This window comes from Kogia breviceps, chromosome 11 (assembly GCF_026419965.1).
Source record: "Kogia breviceps isolate mKogBre1 chromosome 11, mKogBre1 haplotype 1, whole genome shotgun sequence".
In the NCBI taxonomy this organism is placed as follows: Eukaryota; Metazoa; Chordata; class Mammalia; order Artiodactyla; family Physeteridae; genus Kogia; species Kogia breviceps.
The window spans coordinates 77,137,735-77,156,488 of NC_081320.1; the positions used below are offsets into that span (position 1 = coordinate 77,137,735).

Genomic DNA, 18,754 nt, shown 5'->3' on the forward strand with positions numbered 1-18,754 from the left:
GAAGAGTCCCCCTGACTCTCATCTCCTGCTGCCTTTTCCTTCTACTCTTGCAGTTACAGGGGGCCCATCTGGATAATTTCTATTTTAAAGCCAGCTGATTACCAACCTTAATTCCCCTTTGACATATACGGTAACATTCACAGGCTCTAGGGATTAGGACATGGACATTTTATCTCTCTATCTATCTATCTGAAGTATAATTGATTTACAATGTTGTGCTAATTTCTGGTGTACAAAGTGACTCAGTTATACACATATATACATTCTTTTTTATATTCTTTTCTATTATGGTTTATCCCAGGAGATTGGAGATGGTTCCCTGTGCTATACAGTAGGACATTGTTGTTTATCCATTCTAAATATAATCGTTCACATCTACTAACTGCAAACCTCCCTCCTTCCACCCTGGCAACCACAAGTCTGTTCTCTATGTCTGTGAGTCTTTTTCTGTTTTGTAGGTAGGTTCATTTGTGCCATATTTTAGATTCCACATATAAGTGATGTGATATGTCTTTCTCTTTCTGACTTCACTTAGTATGATAATCTCCAGTTGCATCCGTGTTGCTGCAAATGGCATTATTTCATTCTTTTTTTTATAGCTGAGTAGTATTCCATTGTATATATGTACTACATCTTTATCCATTCCTCTGTTGATAGACATTTAGGTTGTTTCCATGTCTTGGCTATTGTGAACAGTGCTGCTATGAACATAGGGGTGCATGTATCTTTTTGAATTATAGTTTTGTCTGGATGTATGCCCAGGACTGGGATTATTGGATCATATGGTAATTTTATTTTTAGTTTTCTGAGGAACTTCCATACTGTTTTCCATAGTGGCTGTACCAACTTTACATTCCCACCAACAGAGTAGGGAAGTTCCCTTTTCTCCACACCCTCTCCAGTATTTGTTATTTGTAGACTTTTTAATGATGGCCATTCTAGCTGCTATGAGATGGTACCTCATTGTAGTTTTGATTTGCATTTCTCCAATAATTAGTGATGTTGAGCATCTTTTCAGGTGCCTACTGGCCATCTGTATGTCTTCTGTGGAGAAATGTCTGTTTAGGTCTTTTGCCCATTTTTCAGTTGGGTTGTTTGTTTGGTTTTTTTTGTTGAATTGTATGAGCTGTTTGTATATTTTGGAGATTAAGCTAAGCCCTTGTTGATATCATCATTTGCAAATATTTTCTCCCATTTCATAGGTTGTCTTTTCATTTTGTTCATGGTTTCCTTTGCTGTGCAAAAGGTTTTATGTTTGATTAGGTCCCGTTTTTTTAGTTTTGTTTTTACTTCTGTTACCTTGGGAGACTGACCTAAGAAAACATTGGTATGATTTATGTTAGAGAATGTTTTGCCTATGTTCTCTTCTAGGAGTTTTCATGGTGTCATGTCTTATGTTTCAGTCTTTAAGCCATTTTGAGTTTATTTTTGTGCATGGTGTCAGGGTGTGTTCTAACTTTGTTGATTTACATCCAGCTGTCCAACTTTCCCAGCACCACTTGCTGAAGAGACTCTCTTTTTCCCATTTTATATTCTTGCCTCCTCTCTTGAAGATTAATTGACTATAGGTGTGTGGGTTTATTTCTGGGCTCTCTATTCTTTTCCATTGATCCGTCGTATGTCTGTTTTTGTACAAATATCACACTGTTTTGATTACTTTAGCTTTGTAGTATTGTCTGAAGTTGGGGAGGGTTATGCCTCCTGCTGTCTTTTTTTCCCTCAGGATTGCTTTGGCAATTCTGGGTCTTTTATGGTTCCATATAAATTTTGGGGTTATTTGTTCTAGTCCTGTGAAAAATGTCATAGCTAATTTGATAGGGATCACATTAAATCTGTAGATTTGAATAGTATGAGCATTTTAACAATATTAATTCTTCCGGTTGAAGATCATGGGATATCTTTCCATTTCTTTGAATCCTCTTTAATTTCCTTTATTAATGTTTTGTAGTTCTCAGCATATGTCTTTCATATATATATATATATATATGTATATATATTGGTTGTGATTTTAAAAGGCATTGTTGTTTTACATTCATTTTCTGATATTTCATTGTTAGTATAGAGAAATGCAACTGATTTCTGAATGTTAATCTTGTATCCTGCTACTTTGCTGAATTCATTTATCAGTTCTAGTAGTTTTTGTGTGGAGTCCTTAGGGTTTTCTGTATATAGTATCATGTCATCTGCAAATAGTGTCTGTTTTACCTCTTCCCTTCCAATTTGGATACCTTTTATTTCTTTTTCTTGTCTGATTGCTGTGGCTAGAACTTCCAATACTATGTTGAAGAGAAGATGTGAGAATGGGCATCCTTGTCTTTCAGCTTTTCACCATTGAGTATTGTGTTGGCTGTGGGTTTATCATAAATAGCTTTTAATATGTTGAGATATGTTCCCTCTCTACCCACTTTGGTAAGAGTATTTATCATGAATGGATATTGAATTTTATCAAATTCTTTTTCTCCGTCGGTTGAGGTGATCATGTGGTTTTTGACTTTTCTTTTGTTAATGTGGTGTATTACATTGATTTGTGTATGTCAAACCATCCTTGTGAACTTGGGATGAATCCTACTTGGTTGTGGTGTATGATCTTTTTTAAATGTATTGTTGGATTTGGTTTGCTAATATTTTGTTGAATTTTTGCGTTTATATTCATCAGAGATATTGGCCTGTAATTTTCTTTTTGGGTGCTATCTTTGTCTGGTTTTTGTATCAGGGTGATGGTTGCTTCATAGAATGCCTTTGGGAGTGTTCCCTTCTATTAATCTTTTGAAAGAGTTTGAGGAGGATCCATATAAGTTCTTCTTTGTATGTTTGGTAGAAATCGCCTGTTAAACCATCTGGTCCTGGGCTTTTATTTATAGGGATTAAAAAAAAAAATCTGTTTCTTCTTGATTCAGTTTTGGTGGGCTGTATGTTTCTAGAAAGTTGTCCATTTCTAATAGGTTGTCAAATTTCTTGCCATATAATTGTTCATAGTATTCTTATTTTTTTTGTATTTCTGCAGTATCAGTTGAGATGTCTCCTTTTTTGTTTCTTATTTTATTTATTTGGGTTCTCTCTCTCTTCTTCTCGGTGAGCCTGGCCAGAGGTTTTTCAGTTTTGTTTACCCTTTCAAAGAACCAACTCTTGGTTTTATTGATTTTTTTAATCTCTATTTTATTTATTGCCTCTCTGATCTTTATTATTTCCTTCCTTCTGCTGACTTTAGGTTTTATTTGTTCTTCTTTTTCTAATTCTTTTTTTTTTTGAATTTTATTTGATTTTTTTTTTACAGCAGGTTCTTATTATCTATTTTATACATATTAGTATATATATGTCACTCTTTTTCTAATTCTTTCAGGTGGTAGTTTATGTTGTCTATTTGAGATTTTTCTTCTTTTTGAGGGGGGCCTGTATCACTATGAACTTCTCTCTAAGAACCACTTTTGGTACATCCCATAGATTTTGTATGGTTGTGTTTTCACTGTCATGTGTCTCAAGGTATTTTTTAATTTCCTTTTTGATTTCCTAATTGACCCAGTGGTTTTTAGTAGCATGTTGTTTAGTCTTTATGTAATCATTTTTTTCTCATTTCTTTTCCTGTGGTTGATTTCTAGTTTCATGCTGTTGTGATCAGAGAAGATGCTTGACACACTTTCTATAATCTTAACTTTGTTGAGGTTAGTTTTGTGCCCTAGTATATGGTCAATCCTAGAGAATGTTCCATGTGCACTTGAAAAGAATCTGTATTCTGGTTTTTTGGATGTAATGTCCTAAAAATATCAATTAAGTCTAACTGTTCTATTGTATCATTCAGGATCTCTGTTGCCTTATTGATTTTCTGTCTAGAAGATCTGTGCGTTGATGTGAGTGTGGTGTTAAAGACTCCTACTATTGTATTCCCATCAATGTCTCCCTTTCTGTCTGTTAGTATTTGTTTTATGTATTTGGGTGCTCCTATATCAGGTGTATATATGTTGATGAGTGTAAAATCCTCTTCTTGTATTGATCCTTTTATCATTATATAGTGTCCTTCTTTATCTTTCTTTAGGGCATTTGTTTTAAAGTCTATTTTGTCTGATATGAGTGTTGTGACTCCTGTTTTCTTATCATTTCTATTTGCATGAGATGTCTTTTTGTATCCCCTCACTTTCAATCTATGTGTGTTCTTTCCCCTAAGGTGAGTCTCTTGTAGGCAGCATATTGTAGGTTCTTGTTTTTTTATCCAGTCTGCCACTCTGTCTTTTGATTGGAGCATTCAGTCCATTGACACTTAAGGTAATTATTGATACATCTGTATTTATTGCCATTTTAAACCTTGTTTTCCAGTCGATTCTATGTTTCTTCTGTTTTTCTTTTTCTGGTTTGATGTTCCTTTTATGTTTTTGTTCTCTTCTTTTGGCTTTTATGAATCTATTGTATGTTACTGATTTGTGGTTACCCTGTTTTTCAGGTATGTTGACCCCTTCCTATAACTGCTTGCTTTAGACTGATAGTCTTAGAATAGACATTGTAAGAAGAAAAAAAAAATAAAGAATCTACATTTTCTTGTTCTCCTTCCCCACATTTTGTGATTTTGATGTCCTTTTTTACATCTTCATGTTTATCCTTTTGCTGTTCCTTATCATTGCTTTCACAAATAGGTTATTTTTTTCTTTTTGATCTGTATACCGGCTTAAGTGATTTACTTTCCAATTGTGATTCCGTCTTTCCTATATCTTCTTGCTTTTCTATTTAGGGAAGACCTTTCAATATTTCTTTTAAGATAGGTTTAGTATTGCTGTATTCTTTTAGTTTTTGCTTATCTGAGGAATTTTTTTAAATTTTATTTTACTTTTATGGCTGCGTCAGGACTTAGTCGTGGCATGCGGGATCTTTCATTGTGGTGCACGGGCTCTTTGTTGCAGTGCACAGGCTTCTCTCTGGTTGTGGTGTGCAGGTTTTCTCTTCTGTAGTTGTAGTGTGCAGGCTCCAGAGAGCGTGGGGTCTGTACTTTGCAGCATGTGGGCTCTCTAGTTGAGGGGAGTGAACTCATTATTTGTGGTGTGTGGGATGAATTGCTCTGCAGCATGTGGGATCTTAGTTCCCTGACCAGGGATCAGAACTTTGACCCCTGCATTGGAAAGCAGATTCTTTATAATACCAGGGAAGTCCCTGAGAAATTCTTTCTCTCCTCAGCAATAATCTTGCAGGGTAGAGTATTCTAGGTTGCAGATTTTTCCCTTTCAAGACTTTGAATATATTTTGCCACTCCCTTCTGGCCTGCAGCGTTTCTGTAGAGAAATCAGCTGATAGCCCTATAGGGGGTTCCCTTGTAATTAACTTCTTCTCTTGCTGCCTTTAGAATCCTCTCTTTAACTTCTTCCAATTTTATTATAATACGTCTTGGTGTAGGACTGTTTGGGTTCATCTTGTTTGGGACCCTCTGTGCTTCCTGTATCTGGATATCTGTTTCCTTCTTTAGGTTTGAGAAGTTTTCAGCCATAATTTCTTCAAATACATTTTTAATCCCCCTTTCTCTTCTCTTTCTGAAATCCCTATTATGCATAGACTGGCATCCTTTATATTTTTTTACATTATATTGGTCATATTTATTATATTATTCCATAGGTGTCTTATATTGCTTTCATTTTTTTTCATTTGGCTGTCTCCTGTTCTGATTGGATCATTTCCATCACTGCATTCTATCTTGCAGATCACTTATTCTTTCTTCTGCATTATGTACAGCAAGTCCCCTACATACAAATGAGTTCTGTTCCAAGAGTGCATTCATTGTCTCATTTGTTCGTAAGTCCAACAAAGTTAGCCTAGGTGCCCAACTAACACAATCAGCTATATAGTACTGTACTATAATAGGTTTATAATACTTTTCAAATAATACATAATATATTTACAAATAATACATAAAAAACAGACACAAAAATAAAACATTTTTAATCTTACAGTCTAGTACCTTGAGAAGTACAGTAGTACAACCCAACAGCTGGCATACAGGGGCTGGTATTGAGTGAACAGGCAAGAAGAGTTATTGACTGGAGGACGGAAAGGAGGTGGGGAGATGGTAGATCCGAAGGATCATCAGCAATAGGAGATGGAGGGCAAGCTGCAATTTCACTCACCCCTGACGTTGATGGAACGCATGTTCACATTTTGGAAAGTTCGTAACTTGGAGGTTTGTATGTAGGGGACTTAATGTATTCATCCTGCTATTCATTGCCTTGAGCTCAGCTTTTGTCTTGGCAAATGAATTTTCTAATTTTTCTTGGCACTACCTTAATTTCGAGTTCCTTTTTACAGTAATCTACATTTCTGTTGATGGCCTTTCTTAATTCCTTCAGTATTTTCATTACCTCCTTTTTGAACTCGGTGTCTATTAGACTGAAGAGGTCTGTTTCATTGTTTGTTCCTTCAGGGGAATTCTCTTGGTCTTTTAAGTGGGAGTGGTTCCCCTGCTTCTTCACTTTGCTTATACTATATTTATCTTACTCTGTGAGTTGAGGAGAAACAATTATCTACTGTAATCTTGGAGGTCTATTTATAAGCGGGAGTGTCCCTGTGTAGCTTGTGTGGGTTTAATATTTTTTTGGTGTGAGAGCTGCTTTTAGTTTGGGTGTCTCTTTCCTTACCGTGTGCTGGCCATTGTCCCCCTGACAGGGGGTATGCAGGTGCACGGCCCGTGCAAGCTCCTGGGAAGGCAGGGACAGCGGTTGGTGCCCGGTCATAGGACTCTGGTTGGTAGAGGACATGGACATTTTAAACGTACCATTCCTCCTATGGCAGATACTAAAATCCAAAAGCCTGTCTTACAAGAAAATGGTAAATGGGGATATTTTCTGCTGAGTATGCCTATCCATAGTTTGTTTTTGAAAACTCAGATGCTCTTATTAAAAATGATTCTGAGGGATTTCCCCAGTGGTCCAGTGGTTGGGACTTCGCCTTCCAATGCAGGGGGTGTGGGTTTGATCCCTGGTTGGGGAGCTGGGATCCCACATTCCTCACGGCTAAAAAGCCAAAACATGGAACAGATGCTATATTGTAACAAATTCAATAGAGACTTCAAAAATGGTCCACATCAAAAAAGTCTTAAAAAAAAAAATTCTGAAATTCAGGTTAAATAAGACAACTGTATGACTGTGGATTTGTATTAAGGCTTGGAACATTGAAAGCTATTCTTCCTATGTTATGCATCTGTATTCATTTGCTAAAGGCTGTCAAAGTACCACAGACTGGGTGGCTTAAATTTATTTTTTTTTAAATTCTGGAGGCTAGAAGTTCAAGATCGAGGTATTACAGAATTTTCTTCTTAGGCTTCTCTCCTTGGCTTGTAGATGGCTGTTGGCCCCCTGTGCCTTCCCAGGATCTTCCTGTGTATGTCCTAATTTCATATAAGAGCACCAGTCCTATTGGATTAGGGCCTACCCGGTGACCTTCTTCAACCTTAATTAGCTCATCTAAAGATACAGTCATAGTCTGAGGTACTGAGGGGACATGACTCAACATGAATTCCAGGGACACAATTCCACCCATAACAGTATCTAACCAATTTAATAATTAACCTGTAAAAGACTACATTCATAGAAGACCATTGATAGAGTGGGGTGGTCGGGAACAGCTTGTGTGCACATGGTCATTGACATTACTCGCATGTAGAAATTTTCTAAAAAAATGGTGATTTATTTTGCTTTAACATACAATGGTAAATATATTGGGATCATCAAGTTTTAAAATTTGCTGGTCCTACTTTACACATTATAATACTAATGTAAGCTCATTAGTTCTTCCATTTCATTGTAGGAAAGGGATCCAATTAACACCTACCAGCAGCTTGGCTAAAAATGGACATTAAAATCAGATAACACATTGTAAATATAAAGTACTTTTCTCCAAATGTGTATAAAAGTTTTGAAACAATCACTGCCTGTTCCACAGGACAATTTGGATTTTAAAAATGTTCCAGACCAGGAATAGCATAACCCTGTGTAACAATACTTACAATAGTTTAAACAATATTTTATCAAAGGCTTTTGCACTTGACATTTGAAAGAGAGAAACAGTAGCCAAGGAACTGCATACCAAAAAATGAAAATTATATAAAATATTTCCACCACTATTTAAATGCCAGATTTAATCAAGCAATAGTAAAAAATATCAAAACAAAAAACATAATAATACAACCTTCTGTTTAAAATAATAGCACTGTTCTGCCTCTTTTCCACTGAATTTTACATATGAACAGACTATATATACTGTTTTTTCAGAGAAATGTCCATTTGGTCTGTCACACAAGTCAGGCTCACACTGAATCCTTTCGCTTCTGAGGATATACAACTCCATGATGTTTCCATATTTCCAACATTCTGGGTCAAGTGAAATGTCTGAAGTATAATACATTTCTCTTTCTCCTTTACACAGTGCAGAGTATACAGGCTTAGGTATGTAGCTTCACTTTTACTCCAGGTCACTGTCTTTTTCTAAATTCAAGGCGGTATTCAATGGAGTGCAGTAGTTTGGCTTGTCGGAAGGTACAAAGCCGGGCAGACACACACACTTATAGGAACCTTCGGTGTTGATACACTTGGCATTCTTGCAGAGAGACATCCGGTTGTTCAACTCATCACATTCGTTGACATCTGCAATAAGCCAAACCACGCAGGTTAGCAAGCTTCAACATCACTCCGGGAGGAAATGCAATCTACACCCTACCTGAGGCAGCTGGCCTGAACACAGCCTGGCTGTCCTGTGCTCTCCCCCCAGTAAACTGCATAGTCTTTCCCATTATTGTCTGTTTCAATCACATGCAAGAGAAATACTACTTTCTAGATCTTAAAAAGGTGATTATCCAGGAGGTTCTAGAATTTCTTTCTCTGTTTGTTATTTAACACAACAGGGAACATTTTGTCAGCTTGACTTTTTATAGTCAAACCTTAAGAAAGCTGGAACAGCTATCCTACTTCTAAATTCCTCTCTGCACATGCAGAAGAACTGTTAGGTTGTCAAGAGAAATACAGAGAGCCTCTGAGCAGCCTCTCTAAAGGTTTAAGTTACTTTCTGAGATTTCTTCCCACAGGAAAGAAAGGCTCTATGCACTTGAAACACCTTTAATAACCCAGGTTACCTTTTTTTTAGACCCACCTCAGATTGAGACTAACAAAACTGAAGTGGGGAAACTACATGATGGAGCAAAACAGCCACAAAAATAGAGGAAAAAAATGCTACAAGTCAAGGGTCATTTAGCAAGGAGGCCAACAGGCTCAGGAACACAGCCTCAATCACACGGTAAGGATAAATATATTTTTACTGTTCTCTTAAAAGTAAGAGGGAGGGCTTCCCTGGTGGCGCAGAGGTTGAGAGTCCGCCTGCCGATGCAGGGGACGCGGGTTCGTGCCCCGGTGCGGGAGGATCCCACATGCCGCGGAGCGGCTGGGCCCGTGAGCCATGGCTGCTGAGCCTGCGCGTCCGGAGCCTGTGCTCCGCAACGGGAGAGGCCACAACAGTGAGAGGCCCGCGTACCGCAAAAAAAAGTAAGAGGGAAGGCAACGTGAGAGTTGTGAAAAGAACTTTCTCTAAGATGGAAGCTGTATTTTCTTTTTCATCTATATTTCCCTCTTGCTGGTGTCAGGTATTCAGGGAAAACATTTGCCGCAGAGTCAAAAGCTCAATTTAAGAGTCAAACTAATTACCCCAAACTTTGTGGCCTTTCCTCCATAGGTATGTACCATTTATATGAATTCTTAAATATCAACTTTTTAAAAATTTGTGGTAAAATATATGGAACATAAAACTGACCATTTTAACCATTTGAGTGGATAGTCCAGTGGCATTAAGTACCTTCACATTTTTGTGTAATCGTCACCACTGTCCATCTCCAGAACTCTTCTCATCTTCCCAAACTGAACCTCTGCAAATCTTAAATGTACTAGATGCCTGAGGTTCAGCCACAGGGCATTCAGGAAAAGAGTAGTTTCCCATCAAATACATATGATTCTTACCAACACAGGTCATCTTGGCCATATCCAAGTGATACCCATCAAAGCAATCGCAGGTGTAACCCTCCTGCACCCTGACACAGCGCCCGTTTTCACAGCCATTGAGGATGCCACATTCTTCAGCCTGCAACTCCTCAAAGCTATTTAAAAAACCTGGAAGGGAAAGGACAGGAGGCAAGTTAGACATTTTCAACCTCTTACACCGTTTTTTAAAATGACATGATCAGGGCTTCCCTGGTGGTGCAGTGGTTGAGAATCCGCCTGCCGTTGCAGGGGACGCGGGTTCGTGCCCCGGTCCGGGAAGATCCCACATGCCGCGGAGCGGCTGGGCCCGTGAGCCATGGCCACTGAGCCTGCGCGTCCGGAGCCTGTGCTCTGCAACGGGAGAGGCCACAACAGTGAGAGGCCCGCGTACCGCACAAAAAAAAAAAAAAAAATTTAAGCGAATGTATCTGTACATGATATTAAGCAAACCATTACCAACCTGGTGTAGGTTGTACAGATTAGCCCCACATCTTGAATTCTGATGTTCTACATTAAAATCATATAAAATGATACAGCAACTAGGGTATTTGTTTTTGCTCTTAATTATTAAAATTTTTTGTCTAAGATTTTAAATTTCCTGAGTTCTCAATGTCAGAACATCTTTCAGGATAGAACCGATGGACTCACTATGAAGAGCACTGGAGGCAATGCTCTTCCGTTGGGAGTTCCCAGGAGCGGAGAAAAGCCAGGCTGGCCTTGCCATGTGAGGTCTGTTTGCTCTGGCTTTGGAATGAGCCTTACAAAAGGGCTCTTGGGGGATCAAAGGATAAAGCCAGTAAAAGGGACTCAAAACATCCTGATAAATGAGAAATACATCATATTTCTGTTTAGAAAACCAAAATTCTTTTAAAGAAAACAAAGAAGTTCTTGTTTGGCTTTTTTTTTTTTTTTTTTTTTTTTTTTTTAGATATCTTTAAACTGATTCGGAGCTAGAGCTTAGTAATACAAAAACAATGTAGCCAGGCATCAAGAATATTTTCCTCTGTTTCTAGAGAGGAAAGTTGTAAATATAAATCCATGGTGACACAAACACACTGTTGATGTGGGGGGGTCTCATCCTCTCCCTCACCTTCTGAAGGCACCATGTATTTGCTTTTTAAAAAAATTTATCTATTTTTGGCTGCATTGGTTCTTCGTTGCTGTGCAAGGTTTTCTGTAGTTGCGGTGAGTAGGGGCTACACTTTGTTGCAGTGTGTGGGCTTCTCATTTCAGTGGCTTCTCTCATTGCAGAGCACAGGCTCTAGTACAGGCTTCAGCAGTTGTGGCTCATGGGCTCTAGAGCACAGGCTCAGTCATTGTGGTGCACGGGCTTAGCTGCTCTGCAGCATGTAGGATCAGACCAGGGCTCGAACCTGTGTCCCCTGCATTCGCAGGCAGATTCTCAACCACGGCACCACCAGGGAAGCCCCACGTATTAGCCTTTAAGGGGGAAAAAAATCAACCTAGGGTCAAAACTCTACATCTGGCCTTTGAAGTAATTCTCCAGTCGAACTGCAGGGGGCAGCACAATATCATTTCTTATGCAGGGCTGTAAGGTCTAACAATGATTTTAAAAATTAATACATCTAAAAAGGAAAAAAAATACGACTGGGCATCAAGACTGTCAGCAGATCCTGAAGCCAGTTTGAGAAATAGTGACAAGAAAGTCAACCTATGGAAATATTTCAAAGTCCAGGTAACACAGCAAAGTCCATTTTAACTAGTAAAATTATGTTTACTACAGAAGTTAAAACATGAAATTAAAATTTGGAACTCCTACACACACATTAGCAAACTCCCCAAAATACTTCTACAGGACTCTAAAACAACAGCAGTCAGCAAAGGACAGCCCGTGCTCTAAGGTGGGCCTGCTACCTATTTTTATAAATGAAGTTTACTGGAACACAGCCTCACCTATTTGCTAATACCTGTCTGTGGCTGCTTTCCTGCTTCCAGAGCACAGTTGAGTAGCTGCAAAAGAGACTATATAGCCTGCAAAGCCTACAAATTTTACTGTCTGGCCATTTATAGAAAAAGTTGATCTCTGCTCTAGAAAATTCCAGTTTTAGAAATACTGCTCTAACTAAAGGTGACACCAGTCCTTAGCCCAACTTTCTTAAACAGAAAGGCACAAGATGATGAATAATAAAGGTGGTGTGATTCAGCCTCTCTTTTACTATCTTACCCCACACGACTATGTCTTCAGTAGGGCCAGAGAGCCTTTGATCCTATTCTAGGAAGGAGGAGCTATTTCTCTGCAACTTGTAAGAAATTTAAAGGCCCTTACATAGTCAAAGCTGGGGGTCTTCAAACTGCGTCTGCAACTTCCTACGTTGCTAAATGGGAAATGGACCTGATACCAACATGCTTATTTCTTAACATTTGTAGTGAATTTTAAAAGTTTTAAAGCCATGACAGCTTTAAAACAAAACTACATAAGCCGGAACATTTCAACATTAAAATTGCTGGCATCTGAACTATAATGCATTAGAGGCTGCACACACAAGCCATGGGACTGTGTCAGAGTTACATGTAGATTTACCCTGGTATTTTGGATTTATGGGGCAGGCAAACTGTACTTTCAACTTTAATATTTCTTCTCTCTTTTTTAAAAGTAAATGTTTACTGACCTATAAATATATACACAGAAGTGTAAATATCATAAGTGCACAGGCTTACAGCTGTCAATGTATTTAAGCACATTTTTTGAAGTAGTGCATGATTATTTGTGGTTGATTAAATCTAAATCTAGCCCCTGGGCTACGGACCGGTACTGGTCCATGGCAGGAGGTGTGCGAAGCTTCATCAGCCGTTCCCCATTGCTCGCATTACTGCCTGAGCTCCACCTCCTGTTAGCATTATGGTGAGTTGTATAATTATTTCATTATATATTACAATGTAATATAAAAGTGCACAATAAATGTAATGAGCTTGAATCATCCTGAAACCACCACCCCCCCACCAACTGTGGAAAAACTGTCTTCCACAAAACTGGTCCCAAAAAGGTTGGGGACCACTGATCGAAGGTGTTAGGATAGTGGTTTACCCCGAGGGGGGTGGGGGTGCGGCTGGGAAAAGGGAACCAGGGGTCCTCCTGGATGCTGGCAATGCTCTAGATCCACTCAGGTCTAGAAGACCCAACCAGCTGATTTAATAGAATGCTGTTTTCATGTAAATTTTAAAGCAGTTTTAATTTGGCTGAAGGATCAATATACTGCATACTTTAAAAAACAAAAGGAGAGAAGGGAGAGAGGGAAGGAGGAAAACACTCTGGCTCAGAACTGAAGTAGCTCCAGAGGCAGCCACAAAGTTTGTGTTGCTCCTCAGGACCCAGGTCCCAGCTAATTTGCTTTGTGCACAGGTGAAAGGTCCCAAAGAAAGAACAGCATTGCTGTATTTTTAAATTTCAGCAGTGTCTCCAAAGTCCTAACCCCAACTACCTGGTCTGCAGGGATTCTGCCTTGAAAATCTGGAGCAGCTTCACTTGCTGCAATGAGGCCCCCTCTATAGGATGTGGAACAGGCACCTGGACTCCACTGCTCTAGTCCCATTCTTGAAGGCAGACAACCCATTATCTACTGATATTTCAATTTGTACCATCCCATTTTTCAAAGCTCTAGTCTCTCCCACAGACACATGTAGCTTGGGTGGCTTCCTTATCCGGGACACTCTGGTTGTACATTTAGGCATTTACTTTCTAAATGGGAACAGAAATCACACATATACACTCCATTTGAAAAGTCTGCTCATAAATCCAGGAAAAGAATCACACATCTCTTACTTAATAAACCCCCCTCACAAGTGAATTCTAAAAATTAATCTCTGACCAGGAGAGCAACTGTTTTATTTCCCATTCTAAGAGAATGGACTTGAGGACATGGGGAGGGGGAAGGGTAAGCTGGGATGAAGTGAGAGAGTGGCATGGACATATATACACTACCAAATGTAAAATAGATAGCCAGTGGGAAGCAGCTGCATAGCACAGGGAGATTAGCTCAGTGCTTTGTGACCACCTAGAGGGGTGGGATAGGGAGGGTGGGAGGGAGACGCAAGAGGGAAGGGGATATTGGGATATATGTATACGTATAGCTGATTCACTTTGTTGTAAAGGAGAAACTAACACAACAACATTGTAAAGCAACTACAATAAAGATGTTAAAAACAAAGGTCAACTCAGTACAGTTAATATTTACCATTTCCTTGTATGAAAAAAGACTAATAACCAAGCTTTCAAGAAAACTCTGACTCTTAAACTAGGCCCCCACTTCATGGGTAATAAAAATGATTTTGTCATGGAAAGTATAACAAATAAGATTTTCTTTAAAGAAAATAAACGTCCCAAAGCAATCTACAGATTCAATGCAATCCCTATCAAATTACCAATGGCATTTTTTACAGAACTTGAACAAAAAATCTTAAAATTTGTATGGAGACACAAAAGACTCCGAATAGCCAAAGCAGTCTGTAGGGAAAAAAGCAGAGCTGGAGGAATCAGACTCCCTGACTTCAGACTATACTACAAAGCTACATTAATCAAGACAAAATGGTACTGGCACAAAAACAGAAATATAGATCAATGGAACAAGACAGAAAGCCCAGAGATAAACCCACGCACCTACGGTCAGCTAATCTATGACAAAGGAAGCAAGGATATACAAGACAATCTCTTCAATAAGTGATGCTGGGAAAACTGGACAGCTACATGTAAAAGAATGAAATTAGAACGCTCCCTAACACCGTACACAAAAATAAACTCAAAATGGATTAAAGACCTAAATATAAGGCCAGATGCTATAAAACTCTTAAAGGAAAACATAGGAAGAACACTCTGACATAAATCACAGCAAGATATTTTTTGATCTACCTCCTAGAGTAATGGAAATAAAAACAAAAATAAACAAATGGGACCTAATGAAACTTAAAAGCTTTTACACAGCAAAGGAGACCATAAAACAAGACGAAAAGACAACCCTCAGAACGGGAGAAAATATTTGCAAATGAAGCAACAAAGGATTAATCTCCAAAATATATAAACAGCTAATGCAGCTCAATATTAAAAAAACAACCCAATCCAAAAATGGGCAGAAGAGATAGACATTTCTCCAAAGACACACAAATGGCCAAGAAGCACATGAAAAGCTGCTCAACATCACTAATTATTAGAGAAATGCAAATCAAAACTACAATGAGGTATCACCTCACACCAGTTAGAATGGGCATCGTCAGAAAACCTACAAACAAATGCTAGAGAGGGTGTGGAGAAAAGGGAACCCTCTTGCACTGTTGGTGGGAATGTAAATTGATACAGCCACTATGGAGAACAGCATGGAGGTTCCTTAAAAAGCTAAAAATAGAATTCCCATATGATCCAGCAATCCCACTACTGGGCATATACCCAGAGAAAACCATAATTCAAAAAGACACATGCAACCCAATGTTCACTGCAGCCCTATTTACAATAGCCAGGTCATGGAAGCAACCTAAATGCCCATCAACAGACAAATGGATAAAGAAGATGTGGTACATATATACAATGGAATATTACTCAGCCATGAAAAGGAATGAAATTGGGTCATTTGTTGAGATGTGAATGGATCTAGAGACTGTCATACAGAGTGAAGTAAGTCAGAAAGAGAAAAATATTGTATGTTAATGCATATATGTGGAACCGAGAAAATTGGTACAGATGAACTGGTTTGCCGGGCAGAAATAGAGACACAGATGTAGAGAACAAATGTATGGACACCAACGGGGTAAAGTGGTGGGGGTGGTATGATGAATGGGAGATTGGGATTGACATGTATACACTGATGTGTGTAAAATTGATGACTAATAAGAACCTGCTATATAAAAAAAATAAATAGGGCTTCCCTGGTGGCACAATGGGCGGGAATCTGCCTTCCAATGCAGGGGACACCGGTTTGATCCCTGGCCTGGGAAGATTCCCACATGCATGACTACTGAGCCTGCGCTCTAGAGCCCGTGCTCTGCAGCAGGAGAGGCCACGACAATGAGAAGCCCGCACACCACTCGCTGCAACTAGAGAAAGCCTGCGCACAGAACAAAGACCCAACACAGCCAAAAATAAAAACAAATAAATAAATTTATAAAAATAAATAAAGTAAAATTCAAAAAATAAATAAAATAAAATAAATTTAAAATAAATTAAAATAAATAAAAGAAAATAAACGTAATAGCATTCCCACCAGTGAGACTCGTAATCTGATCTGGTGGTTCTCAAACTTGAGTGTACGTAAGGATTACTCAGAGGGCTGGTAAAGCCGATTGGTGGGTCTCACCCCAGTATCTGATTCAGCAGGTCTACAGCATAGCTCGCAAATTTGCATTTCTTACAAGTTCTCAGGGACTACATTTTGCGAACCACTGACTATATAATTCAGAACCACAATTTAGTTCCAAAGTAACTAAAAATGTTGCTTACGGTCCTGAATGAAGTAGGGATCAGCTTCGGGAGCGTATTGTTCACTGAAGTCGACCAAGGCATCCTGTCCATATGGCTGCCGGCGTCCCGTGACGGGGATGTTACACAGCTGGGCATAGTCATCTAAGAAGGAAATGACAATGAGCGTGACACACCACCGCTGTTTGCTCACACCTGGATGCACCCAGTCGCCGCGTGCCCCATCTCCCACACACACCCCTGATCCTGAAACGTCTCAATCTTCTTTATGAGTGCTCTATACATCCACGTACAATTCATGCTGTACAGCTTAATTAAGATTCTGAATAGCAGACCCAACACAGTAGCTGAACAGTGGGTAGAATGTATCCCAGGAGAGTAAAGGAGCCATCGGAGAGTGCTGCAAGCCTTTTGGAAGAATGGCTCTATCTGAAGCCATCAGGTGTTTTCATCAAAACATTTAAAGTGTATAAAGTAGTCATTCATACAGATATACACTTTTCCACTCACTAGAGAGAGAAAAAAAAATGCATCTCTGGTGATCCAAAAATGAGACACAACCAAACGAAGATGCTACTAAGTACCATTTGAATTTAGTACCTACTATTATACTTCTCTACTCAAGACCTGCTCCTTATGAATAACATTATAGCAGTGATGATGATGATTAACATCATAACAGTAATAGTGACGTAATGGTACTAGTAACAATAGCTAAGAGTTGTATAATGTTTGCTCTGTGCCAGATACTGTTTTAAGCACTTAATACACATTAATTCAATACAATATTTACACCACCCTATGAAAAGCTACTAGTATCTCCATTTTACCAATGGGAAATAGAAGCATGGAGTGGCTAAATGACAACTGGTCTGAGGCAGCACCATACTTGAACTCAGTCATGCATGAAGGGTGAACACTTCACATCCTTCCTCTCCTACATCTACCTTAGCTCCTTTGTAATTCTTGTCTTTGCCTCTTCTGCACCTTAGCGAAATTCATCTGCAGTTACCACTTCTTGAGGCCACAATCCCATTCCCATGGCCATCTGACTTAACTCCCCCTTTGGTCCTCCTCACCAAGCACACGGGATCTTGCTTCTCCACATGTTCGGGGATGATTGTGCTTTCAGTGCATTTCACGGTCTCAGGCTCTTACCCGTACTTTGGAGCAGAGTTACTTAGAAGGTCTAGAGAGGAAAGCTTTAGAAGAGATATCTTCATGCTCTGAACGCACATTTTATAGAAACTATACTGCCCAAGGATTCATCTAGCAGTTGGTGAAAATTCTGGGGCTACCCAGACTTCAGCATCTCTGCCGGAACTGAGAGCTGCAGGTCAGCCGGCCCCGGGACTGGCTGGACACTCAGGGCAGCCACACCAGGCAGCAGCCACACTTGCCTGGACCACAGATTGAAGGAGTTTTCCTCTATCTTAGTTCCTTCTGTAACAAAACTAAACAAAAGCACTGAGGCAAGTGTGTGAACTCTCAAGGCTTTCTTCCATCACCCTCCTCTTAAAGGAGTCAAAGGTGTGCGTGAGGTACGTGTGTGTATGCACGTGCACACACCCGCACATTCTCCCCTAAAGTGCAAGAAGGGAGCGTAAAAGCAGAAAAGACCCTGAACCTCTAGACAGGGTAGGATCATGGGTGCCCCTTCCTAAAATTCTTCTTGTGGGAAGCATTCCAGGAATGGCGCACACCCCCACCCCAGACATCCCCGAGCACTTCCTCACACAACCATTTCATGAGAAATACTAATTTCATTAAGGAAATAGCTAAACCTGGAAAAAGATCATTGACTCACAAAAATAAAGCTTCAAACAAAGAGAACACAAATGGTTGTCAGTTCTGCTTCAGGTTTGAAAGAGAAGAATTAAGGGTTTCCCTGCAAAGGCAAGATTGCAGAAATGTTTACAAGTTTCGCACACTGAGGTCATTTTCTCTCATGACTTTTTATATATATTTGTTGTACATCTGAAAGGGAGACAACATTTTGTATCCAGGCAACAGTTGTGATCAAGAGTGGATATTACAAAAAATTCCTGCTCTTATTTTGCAAACCTAAGTCCAGAGATGGCTGAGCGGTATGCTCCTCTTCAGCATCTCACTCTCCAGTCCCAGGCCCACGGCTTTTCCCCTAGACCGTGCCTCTTCCACCAAGAGATGACCTGGTCTCCACCCTCCAAGCTCTCACCGTCTAACATCACAAAAGGAAGGGATCAAATGGGAGAGGAGTGGAGGAGGAGTGGACTTCTGTTCCTGTGTGATGTTTAGGAACAGCTTCCTAGAAAAGGAACACTTGACCTGAAACTAAGTAGATGAGAAGGATTTGCTTAATAGA

The 18,754-nt window shown here is 39.4% G+C and overlaps 1 protein-coding gene across 17 annotated transcripts in view; it reads right to left on the bottom strand.

The window, feature by feature from the left end:
• Positions 1–7,632: 7,632 nt before the first annotated feature.
• LTBP1 (latent transforming growth factor beta binding protein 1) overlaps positions 7,633–18,754 on the bottom strand; it is a 432,121-nt gene continuing 420,999 nt past the window's right edge. For all 17 annotated transcript variants that reach the window (XM_067007826.1, XM_067007825.1, XM_067007830.1 and 14 more), the window contains 3 exons: positions 16,432–16,554; positions 9,969–10,118; positions 7,633–8,609 (listed from right to left, as the gene is read on the bottom strand). In XM_067007826.1, the coding sequence (XP_066863927.1) occupies positions 8,428–8,609; positions 9,969–10,118; positions 16,432–16,554 (455 nt within the window). In that variant the 3' untranslated portion in view covers positions 7,633–8,427. The remainder of the gene's footprint in view (positions 8,610–9,968; positions 10,119–16,431; positions 16,555–18,754) is intronic.